Here is a 23729-nt window from a genome sequence, read left to right as displayed (position 1 = left end):
TGCTCAGCAGGGAGTCTGCTTCTCCCTCTGACCCTCCCCCCTCTCATGTGCTCTCTCTCTCATTCTCTCTCTCTCAAATAAATAAATAAAAAATCTTTAAAAAAAATAAAATACATCCCAGCAAAAGCTTTTTAAAAAAAATACTTTCAATACCAAGCTGTGATGAAGGTAAGAATAGTTTTGTAATTTTAGAAGAGAGCAAAGAGATAAGTACTTGATAGTTCTATCCCAGTGTTTTTGCTGACTTTCTGCATGGATTTAAAATAAATACCATTCTACTCATATGCCTGCTTCCAAGGAGGACCTCCTTGTGGCCTGTAACAAGGTAGGCAGGTGCTTTGAGATCTTATTTCCCATTCCCAAGTTAAGCAGTTTTATTTACTTTCCTCACAGATTTCGATGGAGTCCTCTATCATATTTCAAATCCTAATGGAGACAAAACAAAAGTGATGGTCAGTATTTCTTTGAAATTCTACAAGGAACTTCAGGCACATGGTGCTGATGAGGTATGTTCCACATCATTTTCCTTGGGACTCTTTATTTCCTCTTCACCTTATTGGCAGCTTGCCACTCCTAGAAGGTCTGTGGCACTGGTCACGCCTACTGGCACTGGCCACTCCGGACAGCTTGCTCACCTAACCAGGGGCTCTTGACCCATAATGATATAAAGAAGCGTGTTTTTCAGAAAAAGCTTTGGAGCTTTGCTTGTTGTTCATTACTCTAGAAAAATAAAGGTGTTCCCTAACCAATGAAAACAAAAACAACTTTAGTTCCCCAAAAATACACCAAAGAATACATTCTTTGACCACTATAAAAATAGCTATCACAGGGCACCTGAGTGGCTCAGTCAGTTAACATCCACCTCTTGATCTCAGCTCAGGTATTGATCTCAGGGTCGTGAGTTCAAGCCCTGCGTTGGGCTCCACATTGTGGAGCCTACTTAAGAAATAGCTATCTCAAGATAGATGGGTTTCATTCTATTTCTATAATATTGTGAAGCAGGTATACAGCTCTGGCCTTTAAAGTTTATGGTCTTAATTTCTCATTCTGGAAATTTAAGCGCAAATCTGCCCTTTAAATTTTTTGATTTAAACTTCTTTAGAGCTGGCCGCTTTAAGTTTCTCTTCGTCCCTATGACTACCTTTGGGGAAGTGAGAAAGGCTGTCCATGTATTTTGAAATTCTTGATGGCCATGCCTCATTCACGGGCTTCTTTCTAGAGCTAAAGTAGCAGGTTTGGTTCCTGTTGAACTGTATTTGCTCTGGGGAGAGCCATTTATGGAAGAAAGAAAATGCTGTTACACTAGTGTGCACACGTTGTGGTTGGGTCTCAAAGCAGGAAGTATGACTCAGTTCCTGAATCAGTTTTCAGCTATCTTTTAGTTTTAACAAGCTAGGTTCTCCTTAATGCGGTGAATGAAGATACGGCTATTTCTATTTTCTTTCTGATAAAGAGCAGTAGCTTTTGAAATATTTAAAATTTATGCAATGAAAAGGCTGTTTGCAATAAAAAAAAGATCAAAATCCATCTCAATGATATTTTGGTATTAAAACCAAAACTGATATTAAATACAGTCCCAAGAGCCATAGGCAGTCGTTTTTCTTAGTTATTCGTAAGCAGTTGATCTGTCCCAGCAATTCAAGGGAAGAGCCAAAACTTTTTCTCATTTGCCTCCTAAGTTCAATGGAAGAAGAGATGTGTAGAGAATTTGTATTCGGGGTGATTTTATCTGAAAGAAAAGCTTCAGGAGGAAGACCTCGTCTCATAAAACATATGAAGGATCATTCTATAAAAGTTAGTGGCCGACTCCCTTTACCAGATTAACAAAAGGGAACAAGTGACCGTTAAAGTGGCCCCGCTTTTGATTAACCATAAAATGACTACCTGAAAAGAATTGTTAAAGCTTTGAACAGACAACTCAAAATTGTGTAATCATTCTCCCCAGACAGTCCTCTCTCTTTAAGATGCAGGCACAATGATAATAATAATCTTTGGAAGTGAAAGAAAGCGTTAAAGCTAGATTTCTTAAATCTTTCCAGTCTGTGCCTTCTGCACACTGGAACTCCACAACACAGTGCTATTCTTGTAGCTCCCACAGGGTCAACCACCCAACCCCACCCGCCCAAGTGGGTGGAGCAAGTAACACTCACAGTTTTGGAGCAGAGTACCCAGTGAATGGCTCTCTGGGTTGGTTAAACAGTGACCAGCCTGTGATAACCAGAGGAAGCTTGCTACTTTGCCCAGGCCCTTTTTCAAGGCAGAAAGCCCCTGCTGCTAGGGTGGGAAAGTCTAATGGTGAGGACTGATGGGGTGCCTCCACCTATCTCCTGGTGTCAGGTTGGAAGAGGGGGGCACTCAGTAGAAAAGTGAATCGTGGTTACACGTGCAAGTGATATCAACAGGGAAGCGTTGGCTGGTTTTGCCAAGTGGAAGGAGCAGAGGAGTTAAACAGGGTATGTTTGGCTCTAAGAACCTTTCAGATCTCAGAATATTAAGCTTGGAATTAAACTAAATCTTAGGAGCTATGTTTTTTTCTTCCACATCGAATTTCCCCTTCCTCCAAGTACCCACAGGACACACGGTGCAGTACTGCAGCTCAGAGATTCCATGCTAGTTAAAATTCTTCTGGGATATGCCTGTTACTCCCCCCACCGCAAGAGTCTTTAGGAGAAGTAGTATATGATGCACCTAAAGGTGAGCGCTCTCTGTGCCACCAACAAACTCTGTGACCTTAACCGCTCCCTTCAGTTCCTCTTCTCTAAACGAGATAACCTTACAGTGGCTGTATGGTCACCAGGTCGGAACTGCATGTGGCATTACTTGTCATTTGCCTATATACAGACGAGTGTGCTCACAGTCGGGCGTTGAGGTCTGTTCTGTTTTCATAGTTTGCAGATAGAGAATTTCTTCCAGCTATAGGAAAGTGGTAAAATAAATATGTGGAATATTAAAGAGTATTTAAGAACAGAAAGGAAAGAACCTCACCATGTGGTAATTTTTTCAAACAGGACGTAAAATACATGGTTTGCTGCTGCGCTTTTTTTTTTTTTTTAATATCTAGAGGGTACATGGAAAGTAAGATTAGGAAAAAACCTCAATATTCACTCAGCTCTATTTATTGCCAGCCCCCATATGCAGGCATGAGTGGGTGCAAAGACCAGAGCCTGCTCACATGGGAGCTCCCTTCTAGGACTACCTGCCTTTAGCACTGCTTTTCTCTGGCTGATGGAATCCTGTAAAACCTGCATGTGTAACTCTTACAATTAAAACAAAAGTTAATGCTTTTGTTCACTTTTAATTTGGTAACTTGTCATAGATTAAGTGTCCTTTTTTTTTTCCTTTTTTTTTTTGATATCCTAGAAAATTCCAGAGGATCATTAGTGTGTTTGTGGTGAGATAGTGTTGAGAAATTGACTAAATGTCTAGAGACAAAACCCTGCAGCCTGTTGTACTAATCTTAAATATACTGTTACATACATGGACCTCCGTTTTCCCTTGTGGAATAGTGACAACACCTTCCCTCCCTAAGTATGTTTTTAATGAGGTTTGAGAATAAGCCATGTCTGGGACACCTGAGTGGCTCAGTTGTTGAGCGTCTGCCTTCAGCTCAGGTCATGATCCCAGCGTCCTGGGATCCAGCCCACATCAGGCTCTCCCCTCCGCAGGAGGCCTGCTTCTCCGTCTCCCACTCCCCCTGCTTGTGTTACCTTCTCTCCCTGTCTCTCTGTCAAATAAATAAAATCTTAAAAAAAAAAAAAGAAGCCATGTCTGTTTTGCCTCTTAAACAAGACTACTAAATACCAAAAAGTTATTAAGTTCTGATGGCTCTAATGTTTATTTTTTTCTATCATCTGATAGCTGCTTTTTTCTACTGCTTAATGTAGCCTATATAACATGTAAGTCTGAACTAGTCCTTCCAAAAGGTTTGTTTCTTACAACTGTCAGCCTAGGAACAGTTTCCACCGGGTAAAGCAGTCGCTCTGACAGAGAAATAGGAAGGTGTATAAAGGGTTCTTGTTTTATCATTTACTCCCCAAAGCTGGAGAGTAGCCAGCAGTAAGTATTGGTTTGAGGGGAGGGACATTTAGAGAGTACAGCTTTCTGTGGACCCACCAGTATAAATAAATGGCTGTGGTTCAGTGATCTCTTGTCTTTTGTCATAAAACTGATGATGAGCTAAATAATTCTAAGGCTTGCAAGATAAGCAGGCTAACTAGAATCTGTTCCCAGCAATTCTGGCTTTATCTCTTCACTCACCTGGGTTACTGGTTCAGCCTGTACTTAGTTGGTAACTAACATAATCTACTCTCACTTGGGTTTAACATCCTTTTGCACTCTTGAAAACAAAAATGATTGTGTGCAAATATGCGATATACAGGAGGAGAACAGAGAACATACAAAGGGCGTGACCAGGTCCTAAAAGAGTAAAAGATGAGCTTGATTGAAAAACACATCCTAGATTAACCTTTTGGATTTTTTTTTTTAAGCAAGGTTTTGTGGGGTTTTTTAAAGATTTTATTTATTTATTTGAAAGCGAGAGACAGCATGAGTAGGAGGCAGAGGGAGAAACAGACCCCCTGCTGAACAGGGCTCGATCCTAGGACCCTGAGATCATGTACTGAGCCGAAGGTAGATGCTTAACTGAGCCACCGAGGTGCCCCTAACCTTTTGGATTTAATCTCAATTCCATGAGTGACTTGCTTGGGAACTCAGATATATCTGCTTCCCCTTGTGTATTCAGTGTCCCATCCACCAAATGAAAAATTCTGTCTTAGAAGAAGCGTGGCAAATACAGTGCTTTAAAAATAATGACATTATCGGCCGCGTGGGTGGCTCAGTTGGTTAAGCGACTGCCTTCGGCTCAGGTCATGATCCCAGGGCCCTGGGATCGAGTCCCATCCCCTGCTCAGCGGGGAGCCTGCTTCTCTCTCTGCCTCTGCCTGCCACTCCCCCTGCTTGTGCTCTTTCTCTCTGTCAAATAAATAAAATCTTTTAAAAAATAAAAATAAAAAAATAATGACATTATCATGACCTTTGGATTAACATTTGTTTTTGTATTTTCTAGTTATTAAAGAGGGTGTACGGGAGTTTCCTGGTAAATCCCGAATCAGGTATGTAGTAATATGAGCAACTGTGGAGTGACATGGAAAGAGACCTGTCATGTTTGTACTCTGCTATTTTTTAACCAAAGCATTTCGTTTAAATATTGTTCATTTTACAAATATTTCTGCCTGAGCCCAGTTCGCACTTCAACCCTCTCCATAAAAATAGTTTTTAAGGGGCTTTACTTTGTCCAGTAGTGGTACACGGTGTGGTTTGCAGAACTGATGTGTGTCATTTTTAACACTTACGTGGTGGAGCCAAGTAACTTGCAACCAGTGAGCCACTTTTGTTTGCTCGTGGTGATTAAAATGCCTTTTGAGACTGAGCAAACACTGGTTTTCACCCTAGCCCCTAGTAGTACCATTTTCTGTACTCTGCACTTTTGGAGAAGGAAACACAACTATTCTCACATATTCAAGGAACAAAAATTTCAGCCCCCCTTTTAACCCATTCTTGTAATAAAGAATAAATAGCCTCTTTGCAGCCAGAGGAATTGAAAAACACCATGGCCTTCCTTGATTACAACAGCTACGTTCCTACTGCTTTACAGGAAATTTAAAGCAGAAAAACTGAACACTGTTTTCATCTCTGTGAATAAGTGGTAGCCTCAAATTCTGAAGCATTTAGCTGGGCCCCCTGATGAGGACCAAGGGGTTAAGTTCCTTTGAACATAATATTACTAGCATTTGGTCCTGTGGTACTTTGATTAGCAAATTGTTCTAAGAAGGAAGTACATCTGTCTTTTCACAGCTGTTACTTTTGCTAGCTTATTTCCTCCCCCAACCCTTGTGTGGTTTTTGTGTGCTTATTTTCATTTTTATAAAGTGACATGCCTCACCAGTCCCAATAGAAGACCTTCCCCTGTCTTCTGTATGCTGTGGAAACAAAATACCAAATACAGAAAGAGGTCTTTGGGATGTAACTTGTTACTAGGAGTACTGTAGGTGGGAGCATTGACTGCAGTCCATAAAGAATACTAGAATGTGTTCATCCCCAAATTGATGGTAAAAGTATATCGAGAAATAAAAACCAAAAAATAAATAACACTAGGCTTTAAGGGGAATCAGGAATTTCAGAGAGAGAAGAAGGAAGAAAGAAACAGAACTAGAACAGAAAAAATTGTGTTGGAACTCTTGGGCATGCTTGACCCAGCTCATATCCTACAATCTATCAGAACCACTGGAGTGCTTATGTTTCTGTCCCTGGGCCTTTTCTTCCACTTCCTGCTAAAAGCACAGGCCATTGCCAGATTGCAGACCTTGTGTTCATACAAGTGCAAAGTATAAAAACATGTGAAAGTAGTGTGTCTCCTGTTTTTCTGTGGCTTTGTCTGGGCAAGTTGTCCAGGCCATACTAGATTTTTACTTTTAATCTGTCCTCAGTATGTTTCTCTTTATCATATCAAAGCCTTACTTAGAGTCTGACTTTAGCTATAGTTTTACTTAGTTTTATTGGCTTCTTAAAACTAACAAACCTCAACTATATATTTTCGTTTTCTGTCTAATCTTTAATCCTGTAGTCTGTTTGCCTATCTGGTTTTCAGGTACCCAAAATGGAATGATGATTGGTATTACATAATATTGGAGTGCCAAAAATATGTTAGCACAATCTAGAACAGAGATTTAGATAGCCCATGTTCTCCGTGAAGATCAATCCAACAAAAAACAGACCTCAGGAATGCTCTTGGGGAAAAATTAAACAGTGACAAAGTATAAATGTTTAAGATATTCCATACAGGGGTGCCTGGGTGGCTCAGTCATTAGGCGTCTGCCTTCGGCTCAGGTCATGATTCCAGGTCCTGAGATCGAGCCCCACATCGGGCTCCCTGCTCGGCGGGAAGCCTGCTTCTCCCTCTCCCACTCCCCCTGCTTGTATTCCCTCTCTTGCTGTGTCTCTCTCTGTCAAATAAATAAATAAAATCTTTAAAAAATAATAATAAATAAATTTTTTAAAAAAAGATATTCCATACAGTTCTGGTAAAATTATTCCCAGCAGTTACCTAGACTATGAAATGATCCTCAGTGATGTACAGATACTCTTGCAAAGCCACCTCTGGGCTTTTTGGCATGTATTAATTGTTTGATTAACTAATCAGTTGTCCTAACCGTGTTTGCTGGAACTCGTACTCGACATGCAGTGGTCAGCAGACTTGGCTTCGGGTCCCATTTATTGATGACCTACTGTGTTCCAGGCACTTTAAAATACTTAAACGCTCTCTAAATTTTCCCAAGGGCCTCCCCCATTTCACCACCCTTTTTAAATAAGATGCAGGAATTATAGAGGTTAGATAGTTTGTCCAAGGTCACAAAGTGGCAATGCCAGGATTTGGACCCAGTTCTATTCAACTCAGAATAGAGTTGCTTACACCTCTATATCATGCTGCATTTAGCATGGCACTCTGCTCCTTTGAACTTGTTTTCCCTCTAAAATGGGAATAACCATATCTGACTTGCCTACTTCAAAGAATTCTTACAGAGATCAAATGAAGTAAAATATTTTAAAACACTGTGAAATTTTTATAGCATTTACACGTAAAAGCTACTGGGGAAGTATACACACTATACACACACACGCGCGCACACATTTTTTAGATTTGTCCATACCTTGCCTCCTACCACAAAGGGTTTGTGATGGTATGTAAGGGGTTTTTTGGGGGTTTTTTTAATCAAAAAGCTACCCAGCTGCTGACTTATGTTAGCACTTGGCAGTTAAACCATCAGAGGAAAATCTGTAACTCCTATTATTATAGCTTGATAGCATACACAAGTGCCCCCTTCACTACTGTGTCTAGAACACTAAATTTCTACTTAAAGTTCCTGGATTATGGCTTCTTCCTATTCCTTATTTGTAATCAGTCATCTTTGATATTGATTCAAATTTTTGCATAGCATTTGTTAATTAGCTACATATATATTTACAGTGGTTTTATAAGAATTAAAGTTTTATCTTACCTCATTTGCCATTTGAGGCAGATGAGAATGGATAGCAATCTACCTCGGTTAAAAGTATGGACACTGACACAAAATAAAATGTCATTAGAACCTGCAAAGTTTTTTGGTTTTGTTGCTAATATAACCATTGTTTTTTTTGTTTTTTGATTTTTTTCCCCTCTCCAGGGTACAATGTCTCTTTGCTATATGACCTTGAAAATCTGCCGGCATCCAAGGATTCCATTGTGCATCAGGCTGGCATGTTGAAACGAAATTGTTTTGCCTCTGTCTTTGAGAAATATTTCCAATTCCAAGAAGAGGGCAAGGAAGGCGAGAACAGGGCAGTTATCCATTATAGGGATGATGAGACCATGTGAGTATAGAACTTGGTCCTAAAGCCTGGGTGTGGCTGTTAACATGCCCTTACTGAAAGATACACAGTTAAGTCAGACCTTAAGCTCTACTGTGTGAATCTCCCTAACATGTCTTTCTCATAAAATTCTTTAAGCCAGGATGTAGATGACAGAGGAGAAAAGGGGGCCCTTTCTGCTGGTCTCCAGATACCAGAAGTTGGCAAAAGATGAAAGGGGAATCCAGTGCTTTCCTTTAAGGCACCACTATTGAAGGTCCCCTTCAGTCATACAGCCTGGGTAACGAGGAGGGAGAGGGGACTGTGCATTCTGTGTGTTTGCAACTCTTGAATCCTCTACATAGTAGGACTCTCCTAGTATATAAAGAAATTTTTTAAAGTGAAGTTCTGAGAGTTAGTGACCCCAGATTCCATGTCCTACCACACAGACAAGTCAGTACCAGCTACTCAGGGTGATTTTCCTCTCCTGCCTCTCTCAGGGCATGCATGTGTTATACTGACTTTGTTGGTCATACATACTGAGTCTCCCTTGGCTGCCTTGTTTTATGAACTAAGAGATTTAGGACTTTACCCACCTACTTCACTTTGGAGATCGAGTTCTTGACAAAGTCTCATGCTGATTCTGTACTTCTTACCTCATGGGTTTTGTTCCCCTCAGGTACGTTGAATCTAAAAAGGACAGAGTCACAGTAGTCTTCAGCACAGTGTTCAAGGATGATGACGATGTGGTCATTGGAAAAGTGTTCATGCAGGTACGGATAGGACATCTTGTGGGGGGACACGATGGTGGTGGTTTATACCTTGGCACTGAAGCGCACCATGAGCGTAGAAGAGAGAACTGGCCACTCTGAGGGTGCCGGCACTTGTTGAAGATCTCATTAAACAGCTCCCGCCAGACTCACTGCGTGTAGTTTTTCCTTAGTGCCTTTAGCCTTTTGCAGGACTGGATTGGACTGGAGAGTGAATTGAGGATTAAACATACTAATGGTATGACTGAGTTTTAAGCACCCTTGCTGCCATAGGGTCTTCGATTTAAAGCTTAGTCATGTTTCCTACCCTTCCTGCAGTTTCTGGCAAGGTCCATTCTTGGCTTAATTTAGTACTAAAGTCTTCTCAGAACAGAATCTCTAGAAAATTCCTAAGTAGTAGATAATATATCAGTTAGGGTAGAGTCGTTGAGCGGACAGTGAGGCAGATTGGCCGGAGTTTGCCTGAGGTCACCATAGAGCGCCTCCTTCAGAAGCAGCTCACCTACCAAGAAGAGGAACGGGGCTTAGTGGGACATTTTGTCATTGGATTTTGGTACAGTTGGACTCCAGGTTGATACAACACCCCGTTGTGGTAGTGTCATGCTGTCTGCTAACCAGTTGCTGGCGCTAAGATAATGAGAGCTTGTCGTTGAAGTGATAACCAGGCTGATTTCTTCCCAGATGGCTCAGCATTCAATATCTAGTACAGTGGGTAAATTTTCCAACACCTTTTGTACGTTCATTGTGTTGCTTGGCAGGGTGAAGAGATTTAAGAATTCCGGGACAGAATCTTTTTTGCTACATGGAGTTGAAAAATGGTTGTGCTTAATGTAGTGAGGATATTTTATGGGTATCCTCTCTCAGCGGCTAGGAAAATACTCAAAAGTGAGAGCCTCCATTTCATCCATCTCTAGTGGCTTTTTGTGTTTAGTCTAATTAATCAGAAACTCTAATTTTGGAGTCACAATGCAGAAAAATTAGGATATTGACACTTTGAGCATTTGAGAGTACTAAACTTAGAGAGAGAGTGTGTGTGTATACACACAGATCTATAGACCTATATCTTGGGTCCTAAATGTAAGCTTCCAGACAGGCATTTCATCTGTTTTTAGGCAGAAATGACAGGGGAATTAAATGCAGTAGCTTAGAAATTGGGCTGAATCCAGACTGACAAACTAATTTTAAAAGCTATGAAGTATATATTTAGATTTGGCTCGTTTTTTACCAGTCTTGTTCCATTTTATGCTTTAAACAGACCGTATCTTGGAGAGCTTACAGGAGATTTGTTCCTTAGGAGAGTATTGTGTATTTTTTTGCATATGAATTTAAACTCCTCCCTCAAAATACATGCAGTAGGGCACTGGTCTAAAAGGGAAAAGCAAGTCTCTGCATTTTTGCACTGACAGTGTCTCTAGTTAGTGACTGGACTGGCACCATGCAGCCCCAGCTGGTGTCCCGGGCTGTGAAAAGGCTGTGCTCGGGAAGCCATCTGCCTTGCCTCCTTCTCCACGGAGTCGAAGGCTGGGGCAATTTATTTGAAATGCCCTTAGAAACCTGGGCTTATTTTGTTAGATTTTACTCCAAAATAAATCATCTGACACTTTTCCTGGACTTCGTTATTTTAAATTCCTAGAACAGTGGATGCCTAGCACAGAATGCTGGGACCCAGGGACAGTTTGAAGTTCCTCCACGTCACGGACTTGCTTGCTGTGGGCCTTTATGGGTTTTCCCCTCCCGGCGTGGACCTCCAGTTTGGTCAGAACACGATTCCTGCTTTGGCAGTCAGCAGGCCAACTCTGAGGGATGCTTCCTGCCTTTGGGAAAAAGACGGAGTTTCCATTCCCCACTCACATGGATATTTTAGTGTTTGCCTTTGGTGCATTATCTTTGTCAGCATGCAAGCTGAGCACTAGAGAAAGTCTGGTAGATACCATGTCACTGCTCATTCTGTGAAAAGCCTTAGGAACAATACAATTTTGGAGATTATAGAGTATGGTGAACTAGAATATTTTTCATATTTTTAGATCTTAACGTCCGCCCCATAACCAAGAAAAGTTAAACAGAGACCACTGGTTTCTGTATGTTCAGGGACAAGACACAAGCAATCTGCCTTTCAGGCAGGTGTGAAGATAGGATGTTGAGAACCCTGTCTACCTGGTTGCCTGTGTGATTATAGCTGTAGGATGTTTTCCTGAAGTGGGAGCACTGAGTGAAAGTCAGGAGCTTTAGTAGATACTGCCAGACCCTCCTCCACGGAGGTTGTACCCTTTTGCCTCCCACCTACAATGCATGAAAGTGCCCGATTTCCCAGAGTATGTTGTCAGACTTTCGGATTTCTGCCAATCTGATAGATGAAAAATGGTATCTACATTCTCTTGGGAACAAGGTCCAACATCTTTTCTTAGGTTGAAGGCTATTTATTTTTCTTCCCTGTGAGAGGTCTCTATCCTTACCCATTTTTCTATTGGGTTGCTAATCTTCTCTATTTCTTATATACTAGAGAGATTAGCTTTTTATCTATGGTAGGAGTAGCAAATATTTTTTCCAGTTTGTCATTAGAGTTTGTGGAGTTTTTTTTTCCCTCAACTCAGAAGTTTATTTTCACATAGTTAAGTCAGTCTCTTCTGTGGCTCCTAGATTTTGAGTCATAGTTAGAAACTCCTTTCCTACTCTAAGATTGTAAAGAAATGTACCTGTATTATTTTTTAGTATTTTTAGTTTCATATTTTACACATAATCTTTGATTACCTGTTCAGAGTTTTCTCCTGGTATATGGTATGAAAGATGCATCCATCATTTTTTCTAAATGGCTACCCACTGGTCTCAGTAGCCATTGTTTCAAGGCCCATGTTTATACTACCAGTTTACGATGCTACCTTTATCATATACTCAGTTTCTGTGTATACTTGGATTTATTCTGAACTTGCTATCATAAATTGTGCTTTGATGGAAGAGAGAAATAGTATTGTGATACTCAAAAGACATCCTAGTTGGAGGAAGAAAAAAGAGGCATCATTGTTGACACGCACGACAAAGACCTTAATGAAAAAGGAGAACTGTTCGGGTGGGTTGGTTGATTTGTTTCTTAAGTATTATTTAAGAGAGTGTACCAAGAAGAAACAAAGACGTGACAGCGCCGAAAGGATAGACCCAAATCAGACGTGCATGTTTAACCAGATCCACGTGTCATTTTCCGTACACAGAACTGATGGAAGCCACGCTAATAGGTCACCATGGGTTTACATTCACACCATCTGGGTATGAATGCCAACAGGTACCAGTGATTTGGAGCCTTCGAGAAACTTACTAAACACAAGAAAAATCTGGCAGTTATTATCTGTTCTATTTTCTCTGCTCCCCCGCCCCGGGGGGGGTGCTAAAGAGTAAAAATAAAAAGTGAGAAAACCTCCCAACCCCTTTGCAGAATGAAAGGTAACGTTTTCTAGAGAAGGGTAATCTCAGAAGCTTTGCTTTAGGAATTTCCATTTTGAATGATCTTGACTCCTTCCATACCTCTCCGAATATTTTTCATTTGAGAAACAAAGGATAGGGAGCTAACCTAACCTGGCTATGTTAGTTTATCTTCCACCAAGCTTTAGAAGCCAAGCAGTGCCAGCTCAGGAGGCAGGGTGGTGGAACAGGTGAGATTCCAGACTGGGCGTTAGAATTCCTCAGATGTTATCCTTTTGCCACTAATTTGCTGAGGGCTTGCTGCCCTGTGCGCATTCTTCCTTCCTACAAACGGAAGCATTGTTCCTGTCCCTTCCTTTACAGTGCCACAGCTGTAACTCAGCTAGGGTAGAAAGTGCTTACTTTCATTCAGCAAGCCATGTGCTAGCCAGCCTCTTTGAAGGAAGAGGAATGGATACAGAGTAATAAAGGAGGATCCTTGGCTTGCAGAGCTTACAGCCTGGTAGAGAAGCCAGATGCTTTAGTGCATAGTAAATTGCCATAGTAGAGACTTAGAAGACATGGGAACTCCCGACGAGATGGCAGCCAGCTACCCGAGTCTTTTGGAGATGGCAGGATAGAGGAGGCCATAGCTGAGCAGCAGCAGAAGAGCAGTGCAGACAAAACAGCCCTGTTAGCATGCTTTCGGTACTCCTAGAACTACCTAGCCCTTGGTTCCGTCCTTCGGCTATCACTCAGTGAATTTGGATCACCCTGTTTTACTGGCATTGCTGGAAAATCTAGTTCTGTTCTTGCAGATCTGGGTTGAGACAGGGATGCCTTGTATCACTTTGGTATGTACAAAGGAATGTATGCATTAGAAAAGCTTGAGGTTTGAAGATTAAAACATAGGGCGGAATGGCCTGGTTTTTACATCCTCATTTTCCTGTCGTTTGATGAGGGTGGGGACGTTTTGTTATGGATGATGAGCTCTTAGGCAGAGTGGTGGTGATTGAGTCTATAGCCATTCAAGACCAGAATTAACAGTCAGGCTTTCACTTCTCATGTCACAGAGCCTCCTCCTCTCAGCGAACCCTAAAACAACTCAGCTTCTTTAACTCCGTTGTCTTCTGACCCTGAGAAGGGCTTACATTTAGTCTAAAGTTCTGATTGGTGGATTCTAAACAGTAACGGTCTAAGATACCTCCATGAAACAGGACTTGTGCAAAGGTCCAGAGCCCTGAGAAAGCCTGGTTTTCAAGAAAGGGGAAGAAGCAGAGATGGAGGTGGGAGGGGTGAGAAATGGGCCAGCTCATAAGGGGCTTTCAGGCAAAGATGAAAGGAGTTAAGATTTTATCTTGAGTCTTAAGCATGCTAGAGCCTAGGTTCCATGAACCCTGAGATTGTCAAGATTTCCTGATAAATACAGGCTCTTCACATGAAATCAAAAGAAACAATCAGCAGTAGTCCTTAATCCTAAATGTAACCTGGTTCTAATGCTTTACAGTTCGTTGTCTGTTTAGTGTCAGATGAACTTTAATTGCCTCTGTCATTCCCAAACAAGAGAAAGGGAACAGGATTAAGAATGCTCTCATCAGGGGCGCCTGGGTGGCTCAGTGGGTTAAGCGTCTGCCTTTGGCTTAGGTCATGATCCCAGGGTCCTGGGATGGAGCCCCCGCATTGCATCGGGCTTCCTGCTCACCGGGGAGTCTGCTTCTCCCTCTGCCACTCCTCTCTCTCTCTCTCTCTTTCTCATGCATGAGCTCTTAAGTAAATAAATCTTTTGGGGAAATCTTTTTGCATCCGGATCGCATCGGTAGCAGCCGGCACTTGTCCTGCTTCATGTCAGGTGTTTCTTCTTAGCCCTCTGCCAGTCTGGGGTGCTATAGAAGTCACACCCCGTAGGGCCAGCCTTGTAGTGGAAGTTGCCATTCATCTCACGTCACGCTCTCTTCTGGTTGCTTTGTGCAGGAGTTCAAAGAAGGCCGCAGAGCCAGCCACACAGCCCCACAGGTCCTCTTTAGCCACAGGGAACCTCCTCTGGAGCTGAAAGACACCGATGCTGCCGTGGGCGACAACATTGGCTACATTACCTTCGGTGAGCAGGCTGGGGGGATATGCCAGGTTGTGCACCTCTGGTGGCTTCCCCTGCAGGGTGCCTGAAACGGCACAGACCTTTGTTAAAATGGAAAAGGGGCAAAAGCAGGCGTACCAGATCGTTCTCATATGCCCGTGCTCTGACTGTAGGAGGGTGTGCCATAATCATTTTCTTTTTTCCCTGTTTTTCTTAAATCCTGGGGGAAAAAATAGAGCCCCTGATGTCAAGTGTTAAGAGTCGGGACCACATGAACATCACTAAGCAGCTGGGTGGGAGGCAGTTCTCTTGCATTTGACATTTCTTGGTTTTTTGCTTACTAAGCCAGAGCTCTGGCCATGATTCACTTACTCCACTGAAGAAGTTCAAGTCTTCCCTTCTTATGGTTACTCCAGACGAGTGAGCTTGGCTTCTGATTATAGCTAACAGTTGGGAATAACAGCTCATTCACACATTGCACCCAATGCCACTAAAATGTTGCCTTTTCTGAAATTTAAGTCACCTCAGTACTGAAGGTGTACCTGTTTATTGGTGATGAGCCCACCGACTTACCATGTTCCGTGACCTCTAAGCTACACGTTTTCTTTCACTTGACTGTCCTTGAGGCTGGGGCGCAGCTTACAGTGCATGCCATGCAGTTTAATTGGCAGCCTTTCTCGTTATGCTGCAGAAACGGTATAGTCGCTATGCCACATAGTTAGCTCTTGTCCTGCTGTTCGTTTCTTCTCGGCAAATTGACACAGAGGTCCCACCCTTTCTTTTGAGGTATTCCTTTTCATGTTAGCAAACGTCCCGCTTGGAGGATTTTACTGCTGCCGAGACCACTGAGTAGAGTAGGTACAGGAGATGGAGAGGGTTCCAGAAAGCTGAAGGGAGGGGTGAAGACGGCGGAGTGGCTACAGGGGGCTTCAGTGCATGGCACCATGGGAGGGGCTTTTCTCATCCCCCGGCCAAAGCAGCTCCTGCTACCTGTCCTCATGAGAAGAGTTGAGGTCCTGGGAGCTTAGAGTCTCTCGTTTTCACCCCAAGACCACAGAACCAAGTGCCTCTGAAGGCTCAAGCACCATGGATGGAAGATAGGCAGCTTTTGTTTCCTAATGCTGATGTCTAATAAGGTGTTTTCTCCCAAGGCCCCCCGCGCCCCCAGCCAGTGGTACCACCTTCTCAGGAGACTGCTGTGCCATAGAGGCAGAGGCTGGTAGGCGTGGAGCAGGCGGGGCATAGATGGCAGAACGCACAGCCACAGGCTAGAGCCCAGACCTGGTGTGATGCCCAGCACTAAGCCCTTTCCTGGGGAGCCCTGGTGTTCTGCCATGATCTCCTCCATTTGCGCTCCCTGGTACCTGCCCTGTTACAGTACTTATCCCTGCCTCATGAAGGAGAACACTTTGACAAAGCCTAGGCATGATGAAACAAGGGCATTGTCCTCAGGCAGGGAGAGCTCAGGGCTGACTGCAGGCTCTGATCTTCCCGCCCTTCAGCCTTGATGTTACACCCTGATGTTTTGTTTGTGTCCCTGCCGGCAGTGCTGTTCCCTCGCCACACCAATGCCAGCGCTCGAGACAACACCATCAACCTGATCCACACTTTCCGGGACTATCTGCACTACCACATCAAGTGCTCTAAGGTGAGAAGGGCCCACGGCAGCTCAGCTCCTATGCTCCGGGTCATTCTCTCCACCAGAGTTAATAACATAAAAAGTCATTTCTGTGTGGGCTGCACCTGGCTGGCTGAGTCGGTAGAGCATGCGACTCTCGATCCCGAGGTCGTGAGTTTGAGCACCACCACTGGGGGTAGAATTTACTTTAAAAAAAAAAAAAGTCATTCCTGTAGTCCAGGCTGTTGATATGAACTGTAATGGTTCTAGAGACTTTTAAGATATCATGGCCTTTCTTCCATCTCTCCCCATAGTAGAGAGATGCAGATGTATCTCCAGAAAGTTGCCCTCCTGCTTGCCTGCATATGGCCCTGTGTCAGTCCCAGGGCATATGTTCCCAGACCTTCCTGATAACGTCTACTGAAAGCAGAGCTGTTTTTCTAGAACATGACTGCTTCAGTACCCATTGTGTTTGCTCCCAGGCCTATATTCATACACGTATGCGGGCAAAAACATCTGACTTCCTCAAGGTGCTGAACCGTGCACGTCCAGATGCCGAGAAAAAAGAAATGAAAACAATCACGTGAGTAGGGCGGTCTCAGAAGCAGGACCACCTTCCTTTCCTGATTTCACCAAGAGGGAAATAGTGGATGTTGATAACCTGGCCCTCCAGGTGTCTGGGCAGCAGCTACATGTGAGAGGCAGGCAGGGCCGGCCTGTAGCCACCTGACTGACTAAAGGCGAGATGGACAGGTTTTCACTCCTGAGTGGGCCGGGCTGGATTCACTTGTTTCCACATCTTTGTGAGCTAGGGGAATGTCAGCTAGGGAAAACACAACGGGACCTTTTTACTGAGATACACTGCGTTCTCTTTGGGCCTGAGTTAGGTCAGTCCTCAAGATCTCTCTGGAGAGAGATTTGCTTATGGACATTTAGTTGAGTGAACAGGCCTGGAGCCACCCCTTAAGTGTTTTTATCCCCTGGTCTGCTTCTCGGCAGTTTTGCATGGAGATGACGTTGTCTTTCTCAGGGATGGAATTGTCAAACTGGGGGGCTCCAGTGTGTGGCTCCATGCAGGAGAGGCCAGCATGGTCTAGAGCCTAGATAGGGATTTAGGTCGTTAGGCAAAATGTCAGGGTTTTTTGGTTCCCCCTCTGTGAAGTTGAGGTGATCCTGTTCTCAAGATAAGGAATAAGTGCTTATCTGCCAGCTTTTGTGCCCATTGAACTCAAGTCTTGAGGTGAACTAAGCTTCTGCACATCCCTCACAGCCAGGGTATTTGCCAACGCCTGCTGCTCTCGGGGGGGGGACCTTCGGCAGGTATGGTGTGCACAGGGCTCCGGGTTCCCTCCCCTGGCATGGGAGGCGCCTCCTGCCAAGCTAGGTTCTGCTGCCACCTGACAGGATGAGAGTGGTGCCTGACTCCTGGTACCGGAGCCGAGGGTTTTCAAGCTCAGAAACCTCTGATGGTTATAAAAGCACTTTAAGTCACTTCTGACTTCTTAGGCGAAAGCTTTAGAGGCTGCCCATCTCATGAAATTGGTACCAAAGGCTTCTCTCAGTAGTAACTCTGTACCTCCTGCCCAGAGCCTGAGGAGTGGGGTTCAGTCTATAGTTGGATCCTCTGCTTCCAGAGGGGTGTCAGGGTGCCATGGTGACAAAATGGCAGCATCACACCTTCTGCTCTACAGCTTTGTGGCAAGGCCTAAAGTGGGCAAAACTGACACAGGGTGGGGAGGGCGTATGTCCTGGGACACACATGCTCTTTGCGCCTCTTCTAAAACCTGGCCTCCCTCCTGGGGTTTACAAGTTCCCCTGCCCCTCTTGCTTTCCACAGGACTGCCCTTCTCACAGGGCACCGCTGTGGTGACTTAGAGCGGGAGGTGACCAATGCTGTGCCATTTTCAGGGCCAGTGGAGAGACTGGCTCGGAGGTGAACAGGCAGCCAGGCATAGCAGAAGGAAGCCTGACCTGGCCAGCCCGTCCTACACCAAATGGGAAGGCTGTCTTCGTAAATACTCTGTCATGGGGCTGCCTGTGTCCGCTGCAGCCCTGGAACTTCTCGTCTGTCCAGAAGAGCCCACCGAGGCAGCCACTGCCCAGTGTCTCCCCACAGGGCCTCTGCCCTGCCCTGTTAGCCTGCCGGCAGGTGGTCCTGGGATGCTGCGACATGGGTGCGGTCGTAACTGGGGAAGGACAGATCCTTGAAACCAACAAATTGTCCGTAAACCTCCTTCCTGGGAGCTAAAAAGAGCAGCTTTGCCTTTTTCTGTCCTGTGACCTCTCTTTAGCAGAGATGGGCCCCAGAAAGGAGGAGGGGGAGGCAAACAACCACATCCAAGCTGAAAACCAGATCATGTTACTAAGGATGAGTAGAGAAGCCAGGACACACACACAGCCCAGACAGCGGAAATGGAGGGGCTGCATGGAATAGGATGGCAGGCCTGGCTTGGTGCTCTCGAACGCTCGCCAGTTTTGCATGGAGAGGTGGGGTTGAAAAAATACGGTTTCAGTTTGGGGTGGCTGAGACATTCAGGACAGGAAGATTTAGCCCCCCTTTCTTTGCCCCAATTTCTCATAGTTCCCAGCCCTGGCTTCCAGGCTGCTTTACCAAATGAGCTCTGTCTTTGGGAACCAGCCTGTTCCCAAAGCTGGCCCTTCCGGAGAAATCCTGGGTGGGACAGAAGGCCAGGACTCAGGAGCCTAAAGTCAGGCGAGTGTTCTGTAACCTGGAGTGTGGTCACCGCATGGCAACACAAAGTTCTTGTACTTGGAAGTTTTGAGCATCCTGCTCCCATGGTGAAAAATAGAAGGAACTGCTGTGTGCGAGGCTGAAAAGGTACAAGCTGTGTAAGGGGAGCCTGAGCTCTCAACCCAGAAGAAGGTCGGGCCCAGTTTGAAATTCAAGTAGGTCTAGGCCATCCAGACATTGTGGGCAAGGGATTGTCCTGTCTAACTTGGTACATCGACCGTCCTTGTGGGTGTGGCACAGGTGCTCCCTGGTCTCCCCGAAGTAAGTATTCAGCAGGAAGAAAGAGCTGATCAACTCTCTGTGGGAGCTGGGCCTTATTCCGGGCCTAGAGTTCCCGCATCTTCTGAGGAATGTTCGCACCTGTGTCTGGTGTCTCTGAGATCCCATCCCGGGGGCGGGGGGCAGGACAGGGGAGCCAGAAACCGGCCTTCACACTTCTCTCTGCTCTTGAAGGGGGAAGACGTTCTCATCCCGCTAACTCTCGGGAACAGGAAGAGGAGGCGGCTGGCAGCTGAAGGCTGGAACGCTTGCTACTGGATAATCGTAGCTTTTCATGTTGCACCTCTTCAGGTTCTTAAGGGATTCTCCGTTTTGGTTCCATTTTGTACACGTTTGGAAAATAATCTGCAGAAACGAGCTGTGCTTGCAAGGACTTCATAGTTCTCAAGAATTAAAAAAAAAAAAATTCCACTTGATCAACTTAATTCCTTTTCTTTACCTTCCCTCCCTCACTCCTCCCTTGCCTTCCTCCCTCTTTTCCAAGCTGTTGCGCTTTGCAATATGTTACTGGTAATGAGTTGCAGGATAATGCAATCTTAACTTGTTTTCTCCTAAGTATTTGAGTTCAGAACTCCTGTATCTAAAGAAATACGGTTGGGGTCATTAATAAAGAAAATCTTTCTATCTTACACGAGAATTTGCTGGGTTTCTAGACTGAGTCCAAAAGGGGGGAAGGGGGAGGAAGGGTACACATGGTGCTGCCCTTGAACCTACAGACCCAAATCTGGGAAGCCTTAGATCAGGAGTCCCTCAACAACCCCCCCACACACACACACCCCTTTGAGGAGAGAGAGGATGGCTGGCTAGTGAGTTCTTAGTTGGCAGTTCTGAATAAACGTGAACGTGCTTCCTGTAAAGCTTGCTTACTACTATGTCTGTCTGTCTGTGGCCAAGAAGCTTCCAGGACTGTGACAGTCACATGATGTGTTTTCTGGCTTATTCTTTCATCATGAATAATGCACAGCACTTCCCAAAATGCATTTCGTGGCCTGTGTTCTGCAGGACGGTGGTGGGTGTTAGGGTGTGGACCTAATGCAGACGTTAGAGTAACTGGCCACCCTTTCTCTTCTCATACTTCATACACCCTTCTCTTCTCAGTCCCAAAAGACTGGCCTTCCACAGAATTCCCTTTGGGGAGATGCTCCCCTAACAGTACCGAGCCTAGCAATGTATGCTGTCCCCCAGCTAGCAGGACACTGATCCCCAAAATAAAACTGTTCAGAAAATTTGGTAAAGAATTACAGGAGAGTTTTATGAGCACCTGAAATGGTCTGAGGACCATCCTGACCGTTTTTAGCTTCTTGCTTTCCCTTTTAATTTGTCTCCATCTAGTGCAGTGGGTTTCAGACTGGTTTGAGACCCATTCATGAATCGTGAACTGTCCTGACATTTTTGTTTCCTAAACTTGTGAGATCACTGTAGGTTCATATGCTGTCGTAAGAAATACTACAGAAATTCTGTGTGCCCTTCACCCAGCTCCCCCCAGTGGTAGCATCTTGAATGACGGTAGTGCAGTATCTCGGCCAGGACTGTGTCGTGGGCACAGTCCGGCCTGACTCGTGCGTGCGTGCGTGTCTGCGTGGGGGGCAGGCGGGGCAGGTGTGTATTTCTGTGTGTCTGTCACGTGTGTAACTTCATTACTGGCCTTTATTTTTAAGATTTTATTTGAGAGAACGAGTGAGCACAAGTGGGGGAGGGGGAGAAGCAGACTCCCCTCTGAGCAGGGACCCCGATGTGGACTCGATCCCAGGACCATGCGATCATGACCTGAGCTAAAGGCAAACGCTTAACCGACTGAGCCACCCAGGCGCCCCAGCTTTTTTTTTTTTTTCTCTTTTCAATGGGATAGTATAGATCAGAGTACATCACATTTCTCAAGGGTAAGTATTGATTTTGGAGTGTGTTTGTTCATGTATACACATCTTGATTAGATTATAAAACACCCTTTTTTACTGTGGGTCACCATCAAGAAATCTGAAAGCTATATAGGTCATTCAGTCACCTGGACTCCATGGAAATGGGCTCTTAGTTTGGGGCTCAGTGCCCATCCCAACAAACCTGTGCACTGGGGGGGAGTGGCCCCTTGTTACCCGCTTCCCGTGGGTGGCAGACCTGGAAAAGGAAGTACCCGCTGCTGCGTCAGCCCTGTCCTGGGCAGCCCATACTTGGCAGTTGCCATTTCCATTCCCTTTGGTCCCATTGGAAGTAAAAACCCTCGTCCCAACAGTTCCTGAGGCCAAAGACCCAAACCTGGGTCTGCTCTGGGGGCTCTTTTGAGTTCAAGCAATGCTGCCCCCTTCAGGGATTGCTGAAACACTGCAGTGGCCCGGAGGGGGCCGTGGAGAGTCTGGCTTAACCCTAACAGGAAGGACAAGGGTTTCTTCTGCCCAGAGACCTGGCTCAGGGCTTCCTGAGGCCAAGGTCCTGGCCAGGATTGTGCCCAGGGCCCTCCAGAGGCTCCCAAGGGCTTGTCTGCTCTTGCCTGTGGGGAGTGACGAGTGTTGACAGCGGCTCCTGGAGGCCAGCCAGGGTCCAGAAAGCCCCGGGGCCTCCTTGCCTCCACTCATCCAGTTAGCGAGTGCCCCAGCCCCTGCATACCACACCCACCCTGCCCTGGGCCCCCATGGTCAGCAAAGAGCTGCCAGTATCCAAGAGAATGGAGTGGACGAAGGAGGCCCAGGAGGATTCCCTGGCAGGGTTGGGCCCCGCCATAGCAGAGAGGCTGTGCCTGAGGAGAGAACGGGGACCACGGCGACTGGCCTGCAGCTGGAATGGAGGGTCTGGAAACTGCACCAGAGCCCTCCTGTGGGCCAAGGGTCTAGAAGGCCGGGGATGAGCCAGTGCCAGAGATGGATGGGGGAGCAGAGAAGGCCCACATGGTCCAGTGAGGAGGAGACAGGACCCAGGCTTCCCAGCCCCTGCCGCCTAAGCCGCCCCCTTCGGACGTCATCCCACAGACATTGTTTAGACAAAGCAGCGAAGAAGAAACACAGACATCCTGGATCCCGAGGAGGCCAGGGCTGGGAACAGAAGGAGGTCTGTTTATTCCTGCCAGCCCAACTTCTGAAGGGCCCCACACCCACTTGTGTCCAGGCCCCAGTCTGAACTCTCCCAGAGCCTCTGACTTCTGCCCGACCAGATAGCGTGGGCCTGAGGGCCGGCTGCTGGAAGCCCGCGTCCTCTGGCCGCCAGCTCACTTGAGGAGGGTTTTGAGGCTGGATGCTTTCCTCTTCCCACTTTTTGTCCCAACAGAAGTCCCGCCTCCCCGGGCCCCCTGACCACTGTGCAGGATGGGCAGAGCTAGACCCCTCGGGCCGCCAGCCTTCAGCCCGGCTCTCTCTCCCTGCCCTTCCCCGCTGAGGGCGCAGAGGTCCCCTCACTCCGTCTACCTGTGCTCTTGAGCAGGGAGGTCTTCCGTCCTGTCTCATCTCCGGCTTTCTTGCTGCAATTTCAACCTGCTCCCTCCCACTTCAGCCTTCTTTCCAGCACCCCAAGGCCTCACTTGATACCAGTGAAAATGGGAGCATCGCACCTCTTGGCTCCCTAGCCTTGCACTTGCCCTTCCTCTCCTGTACCTGCTCTCCTTGCTGTCTGTGGGGCAAAGGGCCATCCCCTCTTGCTTTTCATGAGCTCTTTGTCTGCCTTTCTCTACGGAGTTTTCTTAGCGGGGACAGGTGGCTGGAGGGAAGCAACATGCAGAGGGCAGAAATCCTAAAAATGTTAACAGCTGCCTTTCACTGAGTGCCTGTGTGCCTAGTGCTCATTTAAGTCTTCATCACGTATTAGCTCAGTTAGTCTCGCCCTAGGTGAGCGCAATGTAAGCCCCATTCTACAGATGAGGAAACGAAGGCAAAAGAACTTCAGTAATTTGCCCAAGTTCACACAGCTAAAAAAAAAAAGGATCCCAGCCAAGATTCTAAGATTCAAGCCCAGGCTTTCTGGGCTCACACCTCTTATTCACCATGGAGGCCTCCCATTAAGTGTCAGACACTGGGATATACGCAGTCACAGATGTTACTCCATGATATTCCTGCAACAGCCCAGAGTGGTAGTTTTACTTGTTCCCCTTTTACAGGTGGGAAAACAGGCCCAGAAGTTAGCTTGCCCAGTGCCACACCCCCAGAGCCATTTTTACCTCATTGCCCAGAACTTGACTCAAGGCAGTTGAGAAAAGTGTAGAATGACCCCAAGTTCTAGAAGGTAAGGTTGGCTTTGTAAGCCGAAAGGCCCATCAGGTAATAGGATGGGAAGATCCTCAAGCTGCAAACACCCCCAGCCCTGGCACCATCAGACACTGCTCTTCAGAATTAGGGAGCTGGGTGTGCTGTCAGCCGGCTGGCCACTCCAGGGGTTTAAGACCCATCAAATGTAAATGTATTCGCTGGGACAGGAAGTGGAGAGGGGGAGCCGAAACCCTGATTATTCATTGAGTGGACTGCATTTCTCCCATTAGCTAGGCAAGCA

General features: G+C 45.8%; 1 protein-coding gene across 1 annotated transcript in view; it reads left to right on the top strand.

The window, feature by feature from the left end:
- The window catches only part of ARPC2 (actin related protein 2/3 complex subunit 2), a 29550-nt gene extending 9656 nt beyond the window's left edge, over positions 1-19894 (top strand). Inside the window, exons 4-11 of the mRNA XM_035007157.1 lie at positions 394-506; positions 5066-5111; positions 8220-8406; positions 9062-9155; positions 14514-14640; positions 16164-16264; positions 16717-16817; positions 19440-19894. Coding sequence (XP_034863048.1) covers positions 394-506; positions 5066-5111; positions 8220-8406; positions 9062-9155; positions 14514-14640; positions 16164-16264; positions 16717-16817; positions 19440-19464 — 794 coding nt within the window. The 3' untranslated portion in view covers positions 19465-19894. The remainder of the gene's footprint in view (positions 1-393; positions 507-5065; positions 5112-8219; positions 8407-9061; positions 9156-14513; positions 14641-16163; positions 16265-16716; positions 16818-19439) is intronic.
- Positions 19895-23729: the final 3835 nt, after the last annotated feature.

The sequence above is a fragment of the Mirounga leonina genome, unplaced genomic scaffold (genome assembly GCF_011800145.1).
Source record: "Mirounga leonina isolate KUSES-001 unplaced genomic scaffold, KU_Mleo_1.0 Mir_151, whole genome shotgun sequence".
Classification (NCBI taxonomy): domain Eukaryota; kingdom Metazoa; phylum Chordata; class Mammalia; order Carnivora; family Phocidae; genus Mirounga; species Mirounga leonina.
Note: the sequence above shows the minus strand (reverse complement) of the source record. Positions and strands in the feature narration are given on the sequence as shown.